The 21,653-nt window shown below is 45.6% G+C and overlaps 1 protein-coding gene across 2 annotated transcripts in view; it reads left to right on the plus strand.

The window, feature by feature from the left end:
• Nucleotides 1–21,653, plus strand: part of BCAR3 (breast cancer anti-estrogen resistance 3) — a 155,806-nt gene that overhangs the window by 114,400 nt on the left and 19,753 nt on the right. For both annotated transcript variants that reach the window (XM_006882408.1, XM_006882409.1), the window contains 4 exons: nucleotides 9,034–9,162; nucleotides 12,777–13,216; nucleotides 17,474–17,577; nucleotides 18,764–19,413. In XM_006882408.1, the coding sequence (XP_006882470.1) occupies nucleotides 9,034–9,162; nucleotides 12,777–13,216; nucleotides 17,474–17,577; nucleotides 18,764–19,413 (1,323 nt within the window). The remainder of the gene's footprint in view (nucleotides 1–9,033; nucleotides 9,163–12,776; nucleotides 13,217–17,473; nucleotides 17,578–18,763; nucleotides 19,414–21,653) is intronic.

The following is a 21,653-nucleotide window of genomic DNA, read 5'->3' on the forward strand; positions in this document are numbered from 1 at the left end:
CCAGCAAGTTAAAGGTATATCCCTTATTGCGGCATTAACTTTAGTGTCAGTGTTGTCCCTGCCTTTCTCACACGCGTCTTTACCCACTTATTTCCCTGCTCCACCATCCACCAGGATACCCAGCCACTTCTACCCCCTCCCTTCACATCTATCTCCCTTTGGCCAGCCCTCCCTCCATCTAATAACATATATACACACTTTTTAAAAACCTCACTCTTCTCAAAAAAGGACTACGCAGAAAATGTTAAAGGGTTAAATTTCAGTCAAGCCATGAGGTAGAATGTGTGGAGTGGATCCCATTACATCTTCCTCTTGTGGGCCCCATGAGAGGATTCAGTCCCTGGAATGAAGCTGGCAAAGATGCCTGCTGCTCTTGTTGTTGGGTCGTGCAGCCTCCCTTCCTGCGGAGGGAGATCCCCCAGCTAGAGTGGGTGGAAGCTCAGGGTGGCTGCAGCCCAAACCCAAACCTGCTTCTCTTACTCCTTCCTTAGTCACTACCCTTCGTCCTCCAGACAGCATGCTGAGAAAACAAGGAATCAGACTTGCCTTTTTAAAATGAGGGTCCGCTTCAGGGGCTGATAGAGTATCTGAGCTTCTTGAAGGAAAAAGTCATATTACTTTAGTGTGGTCATTGTCTGGCAGTCAAAGAGCATAAATTCCAACAGACCCCTGGGAACTCCATTCCCTTTCACTGTAAAACTTCTTCTGAAAGTTTCTTGTTCTGGGATCCTACAGTGCCCACCATCCCTGGATGGTAGCACAGAGGCGCTGCTGGGATGTCAGGATTGAGGATTACTTGGGGCTGGCCACATTGAATTCAATAAGATGGCTACTCAGATAGGTATCTCTGAGTGATACATACAGTTGATATGCTTAATTGCCAATTAGAAAGTTGAAGGTTCAAATCTACCTAGAAGCACTTTAGGGAAAAGGCCTGACACTCAACTTTGAAAAAATTAGCCACTGAAATTGCTCCAGAGCACAGTTCTACTCTGGCACACGTGGGGTCAGCCAGGAACTTGATCTGATTCCACAGCAGCTGTTTCTATACAGACTGATTTTCCCAAGATGATTAGCTTTTTTGAGTTTGGGGACCTGACACCTTACTGCTTGCCTGCTTGATTCTGACTAATGTACAGAACAGCAGTGCATGTCACTCTCATGTGAGGAACCTTTTTTTTTTCCTCAGAAGTGTTGTAGTCTAAGGAAGGATGGGTAGGTGCTAAGTGGTACAGATGGTTAAGTGCTCCACCAACCAAGAGATTGGCAGTTCCAACCCTCTCAGAGCCCTTTGGAAGACAGGTCTGGAATCTGCTTCTGAAAAGTCACGGCCTTGAAACCCCACTGGAGCAGTTCTGCCCCACATATAAGAGGTGGCAGCAGACAATGGCAAGGAGGGTCAGTTGTGGGAGTTTTAGGAGTAGAATTTAGAAAGATACTAATGACCACACAAAGGTAATGAAACCATTGCCAAGGGGAGAAGGATTGGTGTGTTACCTAAAATTGAAAACCAGCCAAGGCTGTGATTGAAATACATCTCTTTCAGGGCGAAAAACTTCAATCCCTTCCAGGTGGTGGTAGAGAAGTTGAAGGGAGCACTGTTAGAAAAATTCAGGTTGTTCAGGGGAAGTCAACGGAATCCTGCCAAGCGTGGCAGCAATGTGACCATTCTCATGAAGTGGAAATTTCATTTCTGAGATGCCCAGAAGAGACCATAAATATCAGGGCTGACACTCTCAAAAATAGAGATGGATGCATTTTGCCAAAATTCCTTATTTGTTGCCACTCACCAATCTTGGTGTTTATGGTCTACCAGAGCACCAAAGTAAATGACGAAAATCATAGTGAGACCAGGGTTTTATAAAACAAAAGCAGCTGGCGGAAAAAATATAATAAAAGTACTTGTGAGTGTGGGCGTATGTGAGTGATTTTTCTGAATGGCCTCTTCACTTGTCTTAGTCGTTGCTCATTTCATCTGCCCAGCAGCAAACATGACTGTTTAAAGTGTTAGCACTAAAATCCTCCCAGCCTTAAAATGAGAACTGCTTTACAATCACTTGTTCACTTGCATTCTTTTTCGCTCTATCCTTCTTCCCCCTTTATCTTCTCTCTGCACTCTCTTAATTAATATAAGTCTAGGCAGTTGTGTGTTGTTGTTTTTGTTAGGTCCTGTCAAGTTGGCTTCAACTCATAAATAGCCTATGAACAACATCCTCTCCACTTCTGAAGCTCAAGCCCACTGTTATAGTCACTCAGTCGCTCCATCTTATTGAGGGTCTTCTCTTTCTATGATCCTTCACCTTTCCCACCATGATGATGTCTTTGTCCAATGACTGGTCGCTCCTGACAATGTGCCCAAAGTATGTGAGATAAAGTTTCACCATCTTTGCCTCTAAGGAGCATCATGGTTTCAATTATTCCAAGGCAGACATTCTTTTTGCAGTCCGTAAGATATTCAGTACTCTTCTCCATCACCACAATTCAAAGGCATTGATTCTTCTTCTGTTATCCTTATTCATTGCCTAACATTCAAAGGCATAGAAAACAACAAAAAAACCATGATTTGGAGCTGGTGCACCTTAGTTTTTAAATTGACACATCCTTGCTCTTTTACACTTTGAAGAGGTTCATGATAACAGATTTTCCCAATGCAGTAAGTATTGACTTTTTGACTGCTATTCCTGTTGGTCAGTTGGCAGCATCATGATAGATGGTGAAGAGATTGAGTTTGTTAATAGCATTAGTTTCCTTGGCTCCACAATCAATACTCTTAATACCAGAAGCCAGGAAATAAAAGATGAATTGCACTAGGAAAGTCTGGTGTCAGGCACCTCTCCAGAGTATTGAAGAGCAATGACACCAGTCTGGAGACTAAGGTGTGCCTGATCCAGGCCATAGTCTTTGCAATTACTTGCTATGCATCAGAGAGCTGGACAGTGACTAGGGATGATAGGAGAATTGATGCTTTGAGCTGCAGTGCTGGAGAAGAGTATTGAATATACTGTGGACTACTACGAGAACAAATAGGTTCACCCTAGAGAGGGTGAGATCAGGCTGCTCTTTGGAAGCAAGGATTCTAAAGCTTTATCTGACATATATTGGACATGTGGCAAGGAGGGATCAATCCTTGGAGAGGGACATCATGTTTGGGAGGGTGAAGGGACAGCGCAGGAGAGGAAGACCCTCAGTGAGATGGATGGGGGTAGGTGAGTCAGAGACAATAAGATTGGCACAGGATAGAACAAGGTTTAAGGCTATTGTACATAGGGTTGCTGTGAGTCACAGGCAACTCGACAGCACATAACAACAACAACAGTATTGTGGGTGTTGTTTTGGATCCAAGTAAAATTAAATTTTTGAGAACTTCAGTCTTTCTCCATCTATCATGATGTTGCCTATTGGTCAGTGGTGAGGATTTTTGTTTTCATAACATTAAGATGTAATCCATATTGAAAGCTGGCGTCTTTGATCTGCTGTAGTCTTTGATCTTCTGTAGGCAACTGTCCCAATTGTGTGTCGACCTTTCTAACCTTGCACAGATTATGCCAGACTGTAAGGACATAGTTTTAAAAGCCTCATCTTCTATCTCAAATTATTTGAGAGAGTCAGTTTTAATCATCTCCTTGTCTCTCCTCTCTAAAAACAACCTTACCATTCTGCAGAGCCTACAAGGCACAGAACAATCACTGTGGATTTTTCCTCTAAGGAGTTAGTACAGAAATAACACAATAGCTGGTTTTATGTTTCTGGTAACAAGTATAAAACAGTATTATCTCAAAACTTGGAGTGAGAGGGTTGCATATAAAATGCTAAAACCCTTGCTATTTATGAACAGAGCTAAGACAGCAAGAAAACGTGTGTGTGTGTGTGTGTGTGTGTGTGTGTGTGTGTGTGTGTGTGTGTAAGAGAGAGAGGGAGGGAGGGAGGGAGAGAGAGGAAGAGGGGGAGAGAAAGAGAGGAGGAGAGAATAAATAAGGAGGAGACTGAGGGAGGTGGCCTGGGTGCCAGGGCATCTTAAACTGTTTCCAGGAGAATGAAATTGAGCAGGTAAATCTGGAAAAGCTTTTTGTATATGAGTGAGTAAAATCTCAGTGAAAGATTATTCAGAGAGGTGGGCCTGCTGATCTCCAGTTTTCAGAATTCAAACCGTGAGAAAATGAGCACTTGCTGCAGCACACAGACTACACCATCAGTGGTTAAGTGGGATATTGTGTGCCTTTGGATGCATTCCGACCCACGGCAACCCAAAGGGACAGCATAGAACGGCCCTTTTGGGCTTTCTAGGGAGCTCTGGTGCCTGATGGGTAAGGAGTTTTGGCTGCCAATCCAAAAGCAGGTGGTTGGAGTCTACCAGCTGCTCTGCAGGAGAAAGCTGGACAGTTTCCTGTGCAGTTTGAAACCTCCAAACACTCACTGGAGGGTCAGCTATGAGTTGGTTCCAACTCGACGGCGGTGAGTCTTTTGAGCGGTACAGGGTGGTTTTCTTCTAGGTTGTAATCATTATGCCTTCCTTTTCTCCCTCAGAGAGTCTAAGTGAGTTAAAACTGCCAGTCTCTCGGTTAACAGCCAAGCACCTGTGTTGTCAAGATGCTTAACAGAGGATGATGATGTTCTTGTTGTTAAGTGCCTTCCAGTTGAGTGCAACTCACAGCAACCCTGTGAACAGCACATCAGAACTTGCCCTGTCGTGTACCACCCTCATCCTCTCAGCTATGCTTAAGTCATTGTGGTAATCACTGTGCCAATCAATCCATCCCATTGAGGCCTGCAATATCAACAAGGGTTTAGTTTAACTGCCTCTGACAGGAACACTCAAAATAGTTGGCTTAAACAAGATGGAAGACCACGTAGAAGACCTGACCTGGGAAGTCCACTGCTGGTGTGTCACTTCAGGCTCCTTCCAGTCACTGCTTCTGTGCCTGGGATGTGACCTTCATCCTCAGGGCCCAGAATGATGCTGGGGCTCCAGCCCTCACATCTCAACTCAGAAGTCCCACCAACACTGTTTATCCTTCCATGGCCAGAACTTAGCCCTGAGGAGACATTACCAAATACTCTCTTTTATTTGTACAGCCACTTGCCCACCTAGAAATAGGGGTTCTGAGAGACAGGGTAGGATCTTTGTACCTAGAGAAAGGTCGTACTTTTCATCTCGAGGTATTAATTTGTCAAGTGAATAGTGTTATGTCTGGTATGTGCAGACGTTACTTCTAGGGCAGTGGTAAAGAAAGCAGAGGAGGTTCCACTTTCGTAGAACTTAACAGTCTAGCCATATAGACAATAAACTGGCAGTAGAGGTGACTGGTTGACAATCAACAGTCTATATTCGGGTCTTTCCCAAGAGCTGCCGTCAAGTGTAACACGCACACAATTAATAGCCTCTGCAGATAGTGGCAAGAAGCTAAGCATCGCAGGCAGTCAACATCAGCATCTCTGTGACCTAATGCAGTTCGTGGGCTCTCCAGAGTGCCCGCTGTGTACAGGGCAGTGGGAGAAGAGGAAGAAGTAGCAGCTGGTACCCAGAGCCCCACCGTGAAAGTGGTCCCTAAGTCTTTCCACAGACAGAGCCCTCAGAACATCCACAGAAAGAGCAGACAGTAAGAACCCAGTGGTAAAACCCAAGTCTGTTTTCATCTTATATGGTGGGGTAATATTAGGGGCCCTGTTACTGCTGAGTGAAGCAGTGAGATGAGCAATTTGTGGTCCTGGATGCTTTTGGAGGGCAAGCTGAGGGACCTGGGAAACACAGGGATGATTTGAGGGTCACGGCCTCTTACTGCTCACTTTATGTGAGCCTTGGTGAGCAGTTTCTGGGCCTGGTTTTGCTGGGAACCAGGCTGAAGTCCAAGGTTCAGCTCACGTGTTTTTAAGTGGGCATGGTTCTAAATTAATAAACCTGGAAAGACACAATTGTCCACCTGAACTCGCTGCCCTGTGCAGAGATGTGCAGGGGCCAGGGATTCCCAGACCAGCTGTTTATGACGTTAAGTTTCCATTACCAATCAGGCGTAAAAACCAAATATTAGAAAATGGAAGTAAAAAATATATGCAAAATATCAACTCTGATTTCTATTGTTAGATTCAAGAGACACAAAATTAATTGCTCTGTCATATTGTTCTAAGAGTTTCGAAAGGATAAGTCTACACCTTGCACAGACATATCCTGTTTTAATGTATTTTGCTTTATTGTGTTTTGTAGGCATTTAAATTTTTTGTTCCTTTCCTGCGCTATTTGAAGGTTTGTAACAATCCTGCTTCAAACATGTACCAGCATGTACAAGTCTGTTGGTCCATTTCTCCAGCATGTGCTCACTTCCTGTCTCTGTGTTGTATTTTGGTGATTCTTATTAAATACTTTTTCTTAATTGTATTGCATACTTTGGGAGTGCTAATGGCTTAGTTGTAAGGAGTTGCGCTAGCCCTTCAATGGGAGGCAGTTCAAATCCACCAGCTGCTCCATGGGAGAAAGATGGGTATTATCCTCCCATGTAATTTATTGTCTCTGAAAACCCACTGAGGGTCGGCTAACAGTCGTTTCTAACTTGATGCTTCTTAACAACAAATTTTATTCTTGGAAAGCTTTGGTAGCCTAGTGGGTAAGGTGTTGAGTGGCCAACCCAAAGAGACATGATGTGAATCCACCAACTTTTTGAGAGAAATGTGGCAGCCTTTTCTTGTTTGATTTACAGTCTGTGAAAACCCACTGGAGGGTCAGCTATGAGTTGGTTCAGACTCAGCAGCAGTGAAAGAGAGAGATTGCATGCTTAATAAGTTCTAATATAGTATTCACATAGCTTTTTTATGTACTTCTTATGACTCTGAGAAGAATGGGAATCCCAGAACACTTGATCATGCTAATGCGAGACCTATACTTGGACCAAGAGGCAGTTGTCAGAACGGAACAAGAAAACACTGCATGGTTCAAAATTGGGAAGGGTGTATGCCAGGGAGGTGTCCTGTCTCCATATCTTTTCAACCTGTATGCAGAGCAGATTATCTGGGAGGCTGGGCTCTATGAGCAGTGTGGTGTCAGGACTGATGGAAGATCTATCAACAATCTGTGTTATACAGATGACACAACCCTGCTTGCTGAAACTGAGGAGGACCTGAAGTGCTTGCTGCAGTGGGTCAAGGACTACAGCCTTCAATATGGATTAAGGCTCAATATCAAGAAGACAAAGATTCTTACCACAGGGCCAATTAGCAGCATCAGGATGGATGGTGAAGAGATTGAAATTGTTCACAGCTTTAGTTTGCTTGGCTCCACAGCCAACACTCTTGGCACCAGTAGCCAGGAAATTAAAGACATATTGCGATGTGAAAGTCTGCTGTTAGGGACCTCTCCAAAGTACTGAAGAGCAATGGTGTCACTCTAGAGACTTAGGTGTGTCTGATACAGGCCATGGTCTTTGCAATCACTTGTTATGTGTCAGGGAGTTGGACAATGACTAGGAAGGATAGAAGGAGAATTGATGCCTTTGACCTGTGGTGTTGGAGAAGAGTATTGAATATACCATGGACTGCTAAGAAAATGAACAGGTTCATCTTGGAGAGGGTTAAACCAGGCTCCTCCTTGGAGGCAAGGATTCTGAGGCTCTGTCTAACATACTTTGAACATGTTGTAAGGAGGGACCGGTCCCATGCTTGGGAGGGTGGAGGGACAGAGCAGGAAGGGAAGACCCTCTCTGAGGTGGATTGATTCAGTGACTGGGTAATCGGGGTGGTTGTGTCAGTGACAGTGCAATTGGCACAGGACAGAGCAGGGTTTAGGGCTGTTGTGCATAGAGTTGCAAGTGACTAGATGGCACCTAACAACAACAACAACAATTATATACCGTAGAATCAGAACCAACCCATAGCTGACCCTCGGTTGGGTTTTCAGAGGCAGTTAATTACACGGGAGGAGGTTGCCCATCTTTCTCCCATGGAGCAGCTAGTGGCTTCGACATAATTCTTCAGAATTACAATGCAACTTTTTGCCATGAGGCCACCAGTACATAGAAACAAAAAAAAATCATGTGACTCACTTTATTGCTACATTTGCTTTATTGCGTCATCTCTAAAACTCACCTGTACTTGAGTGTGCCACGAGTGAAGAATCCATGAGCCTAGGGACTATACTTTGGGCAGCACAACCCAAGAAGGCTAAGACCACGCCAACTAGGGCCTGCCATCCATCCAAGCCACACCTCCCCTGTGGAGAAAGCAACCAGCCTGGAAGACGGGCCTCATAGCTCCAGACATTTCTTGGTTTGTTGCTCCCCTAACCCTGCTTTGCCCAACTTCCCATGTGGTTTTGTGAGCTTTTCATTTTTCTGTGGTAATAGAAATACCTATACCAAAAATTTCACCGTCTGAGCCATTTTTCAGTCTATAGTGCAGTGACATTAGTTACATTGACTATACGGTGCAGCCATCATCACCATCTACTTCCAGATCATTTTCATCACCCCAGACAGAAACCTTTCATCTACAGTGACTCTCCCCAATCCTCCTCCCTGTGGGGCCCCCACCAGCAAACTTCATGCATTTGCCTCTTTTATGTGAGGGCATATGGAATTTCTTTCTATTTTATTTCATTTAGCATAATACTGTCATATGTGTGAACCACACTGTAGCATGTATCAGAATTTTACTCCTGTTTTGCCAAATGCTGTTCCATTCCATGTTCTGTTGATTCAAGTCATCTGTTGATAGACATTGAGGTTGTTTCTGCCTGTTGGCTATTGTGAATAATGCACACTGATATCCCCATGTTCTTAACCAATATCTGACTGGAATGGTAAGAGGAACAGCTTGGTCATATCTCCTGTCATTGTCTCCATGTTCATGTGGAAATTTTATTATACACTGGCAGCCAGAGAACTGAAAGTTCACAGCTAACTGTAATCATTATCCAGGCTTCCCTACCTGGACACAGCGTTCAGTCTATACTGGTTTGATTATCAGTGCAGCCAACAGAGAGGTGGGCAGCCGTGTCCACGGGCTGGCCTGGCCTGGCAGGGTGAGGTCACTGTCCTTTCTTCGTTGCAGTTCTCCAAGGAGAGGCACACCATGGACAGGACCCCTGAGAGACTGAAGAAGGAACTGGAGGAAGAGCTGTTACTAAGCAGTGAGGACCTGCGCAGCCACGCCTGGTACCACGGTCGCATCCCCCGAAAGGTACCTACTATCCTCCCCTGCAAGCGCGCACACTGGCCATGGCCAGGTTCATGACACTGCAGACACGTTCCAGATCACACGGGAACCCGTGTTTACCCAGAAACAAACACTGCTAAGTGGCCTGCAATGACTTCAGTGGGACTCGTGAGAGGAGTGAGGGTCAGGAATCCATAGTACGTTTCCACACCCTCAGTGAGTGGATAAAGGAGAAGCCGGGCCCCCTGTGGTCTGCAGACAGTCCCAGCAGGCAGCAGCCGCAGCCTGGTAGCCAAGGGAAGCAGGAGGTCAGGGCGGGGTTCCTATAATGGAGCCTTGGCGGGCTGTCTACAGCCTCATGCCTGCAGGAGCCAGCTTCCTTTCAAGTTAAGGCAGGGGCTTAATTCCAGGTGAAGAGAGGGCATCAGAGGGGCAGACAGAATAGAGCATCAGAGCCACCTCTGCCCTATTGAGGCCAATGGCTTATTCATTCTCTCCTTTCCTTCCCTACCTGACACCCGGCCCATAAGTGGGAAAACAGGAAGAATTGTCCCAGTGACCACTGACCATGCATGGCCTAGAAGTGTACTTTGGGTGCCTTTCACTCAGGTCTTTACCATGAACAATAACTGTGTGTATGTGGTTTCTTCTACCCCCGCCCCCCAATAATATTAGAAATTGAAGATGGAGTAAGCTCACAGGATTGAGATGCAGAATTTACCTGGGGCTTTTATTGTAAGCCTGATCTAGCCAATAATTAATCCGGTACAATGAGACAGTGAGGGGTGTGTGGAGACGCAGGAAAGGGCATCGTGTTATAAATCATCGTTAAGGTAACAGACTTCTTGGTGCTGTCACAGAAATAATTTTTCATTCTGGCCCTGTTCTGTTGTTGTTTTCTTTTTCAAGATTGAAATTTATCATTGAAAACACAGAGAGCAAAATCTAAAACAAGAAAAATAAGCTCCAACTTCTAATTCTCCCTCCTGGAGATAGCCATGATGAGCTGCTTGGTATTTATCCTCCTAGGCTTTTCGACATCAATTATGAAATCATACTGCATATTCTTTTTCCCACCTCTCCCTCCCCTTCTTTTATATTGTGGTAAACATATCGATCAGATAACATTTACCATCTCAACAGTCTTCACATGGATAGTTCAGTAACTTTAAATATATTCACTGCATAATCTTTTCTGTGGTCTAGTTCCATCATTTAATGATACATCCTGGGAATGTTTTCTTCTTGAAAAAGTACTTTTCTGCACCATTCTATATTGTACACACGATTACTGTGTTCGTATGCGACCATTTATTGGGCATTGGTGAGGTCTCTAACACCCCATCATCTTTCAAGATAACATTTATATCTATTCCTATAATTATTTCATTAGGCTAAATTCCAAGAAATAGAATTTCTGGGAGAAAACATATTTTTAAGGCAGGATGCAGTTTTAAAGTAACCATGGTAGCATACTGGTCTATGGTAACAGAGATATATACTACTGCCTAAATGTTAGAATGCCCTGAAAAAAAAATTGTCAAATTTAAAATTTCAAAGTTTATTTTTTATTCTCATGATCATAAGATTTTTTTCCAGTTATCATTAACATAAATTTCTGCCTACACAGTATTTTATACTGTATGACTGGACTCTATATAATTGTTAACAGCTAACACTGTGTTCCTTTGAATTTTTCAAGCCACATTATGGGTAATATTAATATCCTCATTCTACTGATGATATAACTGAGCCACAAAGAGGTTGTATAATGTGTCCCACAGTCGAGCCAGAATGCAAACCCAAGTGGTCTGGTTACATAACAACTGTGCTACACTCCAGCATCAATTCTCCTTTGACTATTAACATCACCACCATCATCAACTCATAGATAATCATTCTAGTCTGGTTTTGTGCTCCTGTTATGTTCCATGCATTGTACTGGATGCTTTGCGTGTATCATGCAATATAATCCACACAGCAACTCTGAGGTGAGGGGACAACTGACTTGCCCCAGGCCCTGCAGTGGGTGAACAGTGTAGTCAAAATCCACGTGTGAGTTTCTGATCCACATAGAGTCCTGAGCTCCCCCACATGTGGCACCCGCCACCCCATCAGCCAGGCCTGGAGAGGGGAGTTTCAGGGGAGGGTTACAGGACTCCTTGTAGATTCCATCCAGCAGTCTACTTATTGAGGAGGAGCAGTCAGACCCTCCAGGCACACATGGCTCCAGAGTTGGGGCATCTGTTGCTTTACTTCATTCAGGTCTTTGCATAAATGTCATCTTCCTAGGACATCTTCTTTGACCACTCTGTTTAAAAAGACACTCTCTAACATCTTCCCAAGCACTTCCTGTCTGCTCTCCAGTTGACTTTTCCTTTGCCTCTACAATACCTGGCATTCTATACAATTTAATTTCATTTTAAAATAGAAGCTCTCTGCTAGCGACAAACACCCAGTGAAAGTTGGGACCCAGTGCTTAAACCAGTGCTGGAAACACAGTTGTTGTTGTTGTTGTTGTTGCTGTTGTTGTTATATGCCTTCAAGTTAGAACTGACTCATAGCTGCCATCCTTCTCCCTCCAAGCCTCTAGTGGATTTGAACTACATGCCTTTAGGTTGGCAGCATGGCTCCTTACCACTAGGCCACCACAGCTCCCATTAGGTGGTTAAAAAAATAGTTCTTAAGCAAATCACCAATATGAATTGAGGCTCAATGTCAAGAAGACAAAGATTCTCACCACTGGACCAATTGGCAGCATCAGGATGGATGGTGAAGAGATTGAGATTGTACACAGCTTTAGTTTGTTTGGCTCCATAGTCAACACTCTTGGCACCAGTAGCCAGGAAATTAAAAGGCGCATTGCCATGGGAAAGTCTGCTGTTAGGGACCTCTCCAAAGTAAACTGAAGAGCAATGGTGTCTCTCCGGAGACTGAGGTGCGTTTGATACAGGCCATAGTCTTCACAATCACTTGTTATGCATCAGAGAGTTGGACAATGACCATGGAGGATAGAAGGAGAATTGATGCCTTTGAGCTGTGGTGCTGGAGAAGAGTATTGAGAGTAACCTGGACTGCTAGGAAAACAAACAGATTTGTCCTGGAAAGGGTTGAACTAGGTGGCTCCTTGGAGGCAAGGATTCTGAGGCTCCATCTAACATACTTTGGACATGTTGTGAGAAGAGACTGGTCCTTGGAGAAGGACATCATGCATGGGAGGGTGGAGGGAAAGCGCAGGAGGAGAAGGCCCTCTATGAGGTGGATTGATTCAGTGACTGGGGTAATCAGGATGAGAGTGTCAGAGACAGTGCGATTGGCACAGGACAGAACAGAGTTTAGGGCTGTTGTACATAGGGTCGCTATGAGTTGCAAGTGACTTGATGGCACATAACAACAACAACAACAAGCAAATTACCAGTTTTCTTATGAATTTTACATTTGGAAAAATAAAGAACCATCTTAAGAATAACCATGAATAAAAAACAAACAAACAAACAAAAAGCAAACAAACCATGAATACAATGCCTTGTGTCCATCTAGAAAAGTGGGTAGCAGGGAACTCTGTAAAGTAGTAGGCTTGACTACTTACTACTGTAGGCTTGACTTCCCCGCTCCTCATTCACTGTTTTGTCCTCCAGGTATCAGAGAACCTCCTGCAGCGAGATGGGGACTTCCTGGTGCGTGACTCGCTGTCCAGCCCTGGCAACTTTGTCTTGACCTGTCAGTGGAAGAACCTCCCTCAGCACTTCAAGATCATCCAGACGGTGCTTCGGCTGAGCGAGGCCTACAGCCGCGTGCAGTACCAGTTTGAGATGGAGAGCTTCGACTCCATCCCTGGCCTCGTGCGCTGCTATGTAGGCAACCGCCGGCCCATCTCACAGCAGAGTGGGGCCATCATCTTCCAGCCCATCAACCGGACGGTGCCCCTGCGGTGCCTGGAGGAGCTCTATAGCCCGTCCTCGGGCCGGGCCTCTGAGGGCAGTCCCACCGAGGGCCGGCCAGAGCTGGCCAAGCGCCTCAGCCTCTCCATGGGCTCTCAGGGGCGAGAGCAGAGCTTGACCAGGGGAAACCTCCTCAGGTGAGTCTGCCTTGGTGTCAGGACTATGAAGGGCCTTGTGGGAGTGCCCAAGATTGGCAGATGAGGAGCTCTCCTGGGAGGAGCTCACCTGGAAGCAGGGACGTGATGACAGAAATTGAAAAAAATTCAGTGTGTCTCACCTTGTCATGAGGCAGTATATGACTTGTTCCCAGTTGAGTTGTGCAACGAATAAATGGTGCAGAAGCTGAGGCAAAGGAGGCCAGGTCATAGGGGAGATTTTGTGAAGGAGGTGGAGCAGAGCTGTGCTGAAAACTAGGGAAATTTTGCCTAGAAGCTACAAAGGGGAAGATGATCTGTGGGAAGGTCCCAGTACAAGTATGGAAGACAGGAAAGGGCAGAGGAGTTTGGGGTGAGTGAACCAGAGTAAGGGAGGGGGAAGGGCAGGTAGCCCTAACCTGATCCTGAAGACTTTAATGCCAAGCTGTCATATCTCGGTTGAAATCACTTGTTGAAGGGTGTGAGGGAACCTCGAAGACTTGGCTTGGTGAGTGTCATGGTCTGAGAATAACAGCAATGGACAGAGAAAGAGGAGGCAGGGAACCTATTCATGATCACAGGGTCCAGGCTGAGAGAGGGATGAGGAATGAGGTGAGGGGGTGCTGGGAACACCCAGGACTCTTCTGTATGTGCAGACAGTAGGGAATCAGACACCTAGGCGCCCAGAGGGGGAGGACTTGGAGGAAAAGCAGTAGTTTCATCGGAGCTATGACAGTTGGTTTACTTAGGGCCAGTGTCCAGCAATGTTGGAGTTCAGGTGGTGGTTAGAACTGAAGAATTTGATTAAGACTTAGTCTGTATGGAAAGATTGAATCATGAAAACAGATGATATTTCTAAGATACATGCTGTAGCAAGCTCGACAGAAGCTGCATGAGGAATGACAGTTCAGAGAACTGGGAACAAAACCAGGGCCTGTCACATCACAGCCTTCACGCTGCTGGTCAAGATCAGTGATGGTGCTATATTATCCTAGAGTCTGTCTGTCACAAAGGAGCCCTTGTAGCCTTGTAGCTCAAGTGTTGGACTGTTAACCAAGAGGTCAAGAGTTTAAACCCACCAGTGGCACCACAGGAGAAAGATGAGGCAGTCAGCTCCTAGTAACATTTATAGCCTCAGAAACTCGGTGGAGGGTGGTCATGAGTTGGAACTGACCTCCTGGCGGTGGCTCTGGTTTTTGGTTTTGTCTTTCCTGGGAAATCCCTGGATGACAGGAACAGTGGTGTAAATGGTGCTTAGCTGTCAATTAAAAGATTGGTTGTTTGAGACCAACAAGAAGTACTTCTGAAGAAAAATCTAGCATATCTTCTTTGCTAAGCCAACCGTTGAAACTCTGTGGACATGCATAGGGTTACCATTAGCCTGACATGCACAGGGTCACCGTTGATTGGAATCAACTATTTGGCGATTGGTTAAAGGTTCTTAGGTGGTATAACCAACTAACTGCTCTGTGGGGAAAAGACAGGCAGTCACTTCCTGGGCAATTTACAGTCTGAAAACTCGCTGGAGAGTCAGCTATGAGTCATTTCCAACTCTACAACCCATAACAACAAAGTGGTCTAAACACTTTTTATTGACCACTAACCTACTGTAAAACCCTTAGCATGTAATAAGCCCAGCCACCCCAGGGTAGTGCTGTGTTCCATGATGATTTTCAATGTCTTCTTTTTTGAAAGTACAGCACCATGCCTGCCTTCCAAGGCACCCTACCCGGAGACCCCATCTCTCTCTCTCTCATTGCTGTCAAGTTGGCACCCTCCATTGGGTTTCTGAGGCTGTTGTCACACAGGAAGAAACTGCCCATCTTTATTCCAAAAAGCCACTGGTGGATTAATACCAGCCTTTGAGTTAGCAGGGCAACTTCCTACCTACAACTCCCTACAGAGCACCAGTGTTCCTTTGCTGTTGTCATTATGTCCCGTCAAGTTGCAACTGACCCATAGCTGACCCTCCAGCAGGTTTTCTGAGGCAGTAAATCACACAGGAGGAGACTGCCTATCCTTCTCCCTGAGAGCAGGTGGTGGATTCTAATGGAGTGTCTTTGGGATGGAGCACAGCTCCTTACCAGTGGGCCACCAGAGTGTCCATATTGTTAGGTAAATGTTAATAATTTCTTATCTGGAGGGTAGTAGAAGGTTAAACTCAGGACAGAGGCAAGAACTGATGTTTAGAAGTTCTCCCTTTCATAGCAATAAGATTGACCTTGTGATATATTGGACTTAAACAATAATATAAAAGGTAGTCCTAAAAAAAAAAAAAAAAAAAAAGGTAGTCCTTTCCTACTGTTTCTTTGCGGAGTAGGGGTTGGCTGTCCAGAATTGCAGTAGGGCATTAAGAACATGAATTTCTGAGCCAGAAGGTGAAGAGTGATACAGGATGTATCACTGTAGCGGGACTGGTGCAGAGAAGGGCAGCCTCTGGAAGGCAGTGTGGTGTTTCCTCAGAAAGCTGAACATAGAAATTCTGTATGACCCAGCTATTCCACTGCTTGGAACATACACCGAGAAAATGAGCACTGTGGCACAGAGACTTGTAAACCAGTATTCATAGCAGCGTTATTCAGCAGTTACATGGAAAGAGCCTAAATGTCCAACCACAGTAGTATGGATTGAGAAATTATAGTACATTCACATAATATAATACAATACTATGCAGCACACAGGAGCAATGATTTGTGAAGGATTGGAGAGCATGATGCTACTTGAACTAACTCAGTCTCATAAAGACAAATACTGGGTAAGACCGTTATTGTAGAATGAGTACAAGGATCCAAGGCGAGGGGGGGGGGGGGGGTTAATCATAGGGTCGCACAATCTGATGGTGGAGGGATGAGTGGGGAAAGGAAAGGGGAAAGATCCGGTGCGGAAAACAATGTATATCATCTTTATGAACTTTGTAAGTAAACCAGTATAAAATTAGAAAAAAAAAGATAGATAAAGAATGAATGACCCCAGAAGTAGAGGAGACATTCCTAAGAGAACCACCTCTTCGGTGACTCCTTGAAAAGTAGAGCAGGCAGCCTAGGAATGTCTCAGGGTGGTGGAGGAGTGGGCTCCGGGACACTGGTGTCCCCACTGCCTGGCACCGGCCCACTGCCCTTGTGTGGCTCTGCACGTCAGCGCTCTGGCCTCAGGGCACCTGGCCACCGCCTGACGTCAGGCCCCCGGATTGGCTGGCTGCTGGCAGCCCTGAGGCAGGTGTGCTCTGACTCAGTCAGGTTGCATTCCAGGCCCTAAGGTTCTGGGCTGGTGGAGGCTAACCGTCTGTGTTGGTCACTGCTTAAATATCCCTGCTCAGAAGCCATTTCCTTTTGGAATTTGCCGTCTCAGCTGAACACAGAAGGGTTGCTGGAATTTCTCAGTTGCTGGGAGTTTGGGTTTTTGCTCTTTTTTTTTTTTTCTCTGTTGCTTGCAAAGGTAGGAAAGAGCGTTCCCATTTCTGTAACGAATGACTGTTTCAAGGTTGTTGGAGGGCCAATTAAAGTTCATAACAACTTTACTGGAGCAGTGCTTTCTCCTGTAGCAAGAGAGTGCTGCTAGGTGCTAGTTAGAGAACGTCTCAGAAGTGGAAGGGGGACAGGAATAATGGCAAATGTATGGAAACGGAGTTGCTGTCAGCCTTTTCCCTGCCAGGTTGGGCACTGTGTCCCAGTTGCTGCTTATTGATCACTCTGGCACCCCCTGCTCATCAGGGGAGGGCGCATGAGTCCTTCAAGTGCGGCCTGGAGTACAGATGTGCCCCCTTTCTGGGTGAGCCTGTGGGTTATCTGGGGGATGCTGAGATTTGCACTGAAAGGGAAATAGCCTCACAGCTTCCTTGCTGAGTCGGGCAATTATGGCACTGTGGAGCCATTGTGGGAAACGCATGTTAGTTAACCAAGTCATTCCCCTTGCGTCTGCAAGTAATTTTAGGCTCCGTTAAAGTCCACATTCCAGTTCATCAGATTTTCCTGAGAGCATAGTAAAACTTTTACCCTGCTCTGTTCGCAAGGATGGGAAGGCTCAGAGGAGGTATCCTGAGGCTTAACGGGATTGGTCATGGGGAATTGGGGATGGAGCCCGCTGCAAAATCCTATTATTAATCACCCCCATCATTCTTTTCCTCCTCCAGTAGACATTCCTTTACTGTTAGGGTATGCTGTAGCATTCTTACTGTGAGTAATTGTTTTAACTTTCCATGACGCTGCCTAAAAACTTTATGCTTTAATGACAAGTTTCTGCTCTGTTTGCCTTTCGCTTCAGAAATAAAGAGAAGAGTGGAAGCCAGCCTGCCTTCCTGGATCACATGCAGGACAAAAGAACCTTATACCTCAAAGCCCACCAGTCGGAAAGTTACCTGCCAATTGGTATGTCAGGGGATTTTGGGGAAGGAAGACAGTGTGACCCGGATTTCTTCCAGACTCTTTCTCAGCTCCATTGAGTCACCTGATTTTAAAGCGATATTAGGTTCCATGCCTGCAGGCTGGAGGGAGAGGTTTTGTAGAGTTATTTCCAGATGGGAAGCCCTGAGAGCTGGATGCTTTATGTATGCTCACAGCTAAGCCTCAGAACAAGCTTCATGGAGCCCAGAGTTTACCCCATTTTACAGCAAAAACAAACTAACACAGAGAGGTTAAGTGACATGACCAGTGTCACTCAGCTGGTGAGTGACAGAGCCAGCATTTAAACTTAGATTTTCCAATTCTAAGCCCATCGGCTGAGTCTTTGTGACCAGTGAGCCTGCTCTCATAGTGCCCTTCCTGGGCAGAGGGGAGGGGGACTTGTGGAAGAGCAGCTAGCCATAGACCACCAACCCCTGTAATGGAATGAAGGCATATACAGTGTGGGGACTATCTGACAAGCAATTAAATTAGTAGGACAGTGAGTGGTTTTCATTATTTTTATAACTGACCTTGGGATCACAACGAGGTTTTTCTAATGCTACTTTATAAACTACTGCTTTTAAACTTCTATGTGAGTTAACTCATAGTCTTCTTCTCCTTTCTCTGTCTCTGTTGTTGTTTTTTTTATGTGCTGTCAAGTCAGAACTAACTGACCCTCTAGTGGATTTTCAGAGGCTATAAATTGCCCATCTTTCTCCAGCAGAGCAGCTGGTGGATTTGAACCGCGTGTCTTTGGGTTCGTAGCGCAGCACCTTACCCACCTGGCCGTCTGAGCTCTGGTCACTCTCTTTACCTCTTTCTTTATCCAGGATTCATTTTAGCCTTTATATACTATGTGGCTAGTCATCTTAACTTCTCAAATATCAGATTATTCACTGTGTTCTCCATTCTAACTGAGCCAATCTTCTGTGACCATCAAATGACATTATAACCCAGCTGTCTCAGTCACTGGTATTTAGAGCTGACCCAGAAGTGGGATGGGACTAATTAGACTTCTCCATTGCTCTGAATTGGGTGTGGAGGAATAAGAATTTTCTTTTAGGAGTGAAAATTGAAACTCAAAGCACAACTTGAGGGTGGGTGGTCTGTCACTCTGATTTTGTGGTCTCATCACAGCTGAGCTCTTTCTATCCTCTCCTGTCTTTTGTAGGCTGTAAGCTTCCCTCTCAGTCATCTGTTGTGGACACAAGCTCATACCCAAACTCCCCTGCATTCAGGACGGGCAGCGAACCCACCCTGAGCCCAGCACTGGTTCGGAGGGTCTCCTCGGATGCAAGGGCAGGAGAGGCCCTGAGGGGTTCAGATAGCCAGCTGTGCCCCAAGCCGCCCCCTAAGCCTTGCAAAGTACCCTTGCTCAAAGCACCCCAGTCTCCATCCACTTGGCTCAACTCAGAGGCCCACTACTGTGAACTGAACCCCGCTTTTGCCACAAGCTGCGACAGGGCAGGAAAGCCGCCCTTATGTGCCCGGAGCAGCTCCCCAGCACTGCTAACAGCCAGGCAGAATGGGACCATGGGACCCCGCAACTCTGGCACCAATTACTTGATCCTTGATGAAGATGATGGAGTAAGACCTCAGGAGCCGGCAGCAGCACAGGACAAGGTACAGGAGGACAAGGGCGAGTTTGTGAAGCCCCTCCTGGAGACTGTGTCCTCGTTCAGGCCCAATGAGTTTGAGTCCAAGTTCCTTCCTCCTGAGAACAAGCCCCTGGAAACAACATTGCTGAAACGTGCCAAAGAACTGTTCACCAACAATGACCCCAAGGTGATCGCCCAGCACATGCTCCTCATGGACTGCAAGGTAAAGAAACGCCCTCGGGCCTGGTTTTGCTCTGGCTTCAAGACACTTAGGAAAGGCGTCTTTCTGGGCCTCGCTCAGCCTTACCCTCTGAGCACTTCACTCATGGGAAAAGTCTGAAGATAACATGGGTGTGGGGATTTATTTAAGGGGTGGAACCACAGGCCAGGACAGCCTTCACCCAGGCAGGAAGCCTGTGAAGTTCACACTGGACAGAGGGTGCACCTGCTGCAAACACACACACACGCACATACATACACACACACTTTTGAGTCAGGAGCAGTGAGTGGATCCTTCTACCTGGTGCTTATTTTAAAATCCCTTCCCCTCCCCATGCACCCCCTATAGCTCCTTCAGAACAAATAAAGCTGATTCCAAAGGACAGCACTTGATTGTAGGTGAAAGGATAAGTTCTGGACTAGTGGAACTTTGTTGATGTTTATTTTTATTATATATATTTAATTTTTATTGTTTTGAAAAATGATCTCTAGTGTAAATTAAACATTTTTAAAAATTATTTTGATATTTCAAAGTAGGAAATACTGGTTCCACTTAGACAAATCATATAAAGAAAAGGAATCACGTAAAATCTGATGGTAACTATGATTAACATTTTGGCGTGTTCAGAAATATTGTACATATTACAGATAGGTTCATATAAACAATTGCATGCTTGTATGCAGAAATAGTGTCAGATCATATATAGTGTTCCAATCCCTGAGTCTTTCGTTGAACTGCCTTTCCATATAAGTCAATATATGTTTAGATCACCATCACTTTTAGTAGGAAGCATTTCATTTAGATGTAGATGGCTCTATTCATCGGTGGCTCCAGGGTGAAGTCATTCTTTGGAGAGATGGTTCTAGATAGCCAACATCTCAGGCTGAGGTGGATGCAGTGAGGCCTTTGAGCGACAGGTCAGGGCTTGTGTGTTGTCACTTGCGTTAAAATTCACAGCACGCACACATTGCAAAGCATAACATTGCAGAGCATAACTGCCTGTATGCTATAATCTTTATGGCAACAGATTGCCATGTCTTGTCTCCTACAGAGCAGCTGCTGGGCTTGAACCACTGTCCTTTCTGTTAATAGCCAAGTGCTTAGCCATTGTGCCACCTGCACTCAGATCAGGCCGTGCAGTTAGAGGTTACTGGGTCAGCTCTGATTTATAATGACCTGTGTACAATTTAAGAATGAATCCTTGCCTGATCAAGTACCCTCCTCAAAATCAATGCTGTGCTTAAACCCATTGTTGAACTCACTGTGTCAGTCTATCTTGTTGAGAGTCTCTTCTTTTTCACTGAGCTTTAAGTCCCTTTTACAGTTGTTGTTGTTGTTATGTGCTGTTGAGTCACCTACAACTCATAGCGACCCTATGTATAACAGCCCTAAACCCACTCTATCCTGTGCCAATCGCACTATCTCTGACACACCTACCCCCATTACCCCAGTCACTGAATCAATCCATCACATCGAGGGTCTTCCTCTCTTGCACTGTCCCTCCACCCTCCCAAGCTGAATGTCCTTCTCCAAGGACTGATCCTGCCTTGAGACATGTCCAAAGTATGTCGAACGGAGCTTCAGAATCCTTGCCTCCAAGGAGCAGCCTGACTTCACCCTCTACAGGACGAACTTGTTTGTTCTAGCTCAGTTAATTAGCTTCAAAAGTCAAAGATCATTCAGGAACTGGGTTTTCCTTCCTGGGTGATGATTCATGACAGGAAGTCCAGTCTTTGAGCATTTTCTCAGGGAGGTCCCTGGGGATCAAGGGCTCAAAGGGAGGGGGCCTAGGGCCTAGAAGCCTATTCAGGGTGGGGGGACGTCGTGGACTGAAGTTGCAGTTGTTCTAGAACAAGGACTTAAAGGACAACTTAGAAGCTGGTTTATCTGGTCCACACCTGGGGTGGCAGGGAATCAGCCAGCAGGCCTGGGAAGGGATCAGGGCAGGGATTGTCCACATGGTTGATTGGTGTCCTTGGGCAGGGCTTCCAAGTAGGAGCTCCCAAGGTCAGGACATTTGCCATGGTAAAATACTTACCTTACATTACAATGAGCTAAACCCCTGAAAAAGGAAGTCGTGTTTGGTAGAGCTGAAGGTCAACAAAAAAGAAGATGCTCGGTGATATAGATTGGCACAGTGGCTGAAACAATGGACTTAAGCGTAGCAGTGACTGGGAAGATGGCACAGGACTGTGAAGTATTTTGTTCTGTTGTACATATGGTGCAGGATAGGACAAGGTTCA

The sequence above is a fragment of the Elephantulus edwardii genome, unplaced genomic scaffold, assembly GCF_000299155.1.
Source record: "Elephantulus edwardii isolate Elephantulus edwardi_28Jun2011 unplaced genomic scaffold, EleEdw1.0 scaffold00020, whole genome shotgun sequence".
Taxonomy (NCBI): Eukaryota; Metazoa; Chordata; class Mammalia; order Macroscelidea; family Macroscelididae; genus Elephantulus; species Elephantulus edwardii.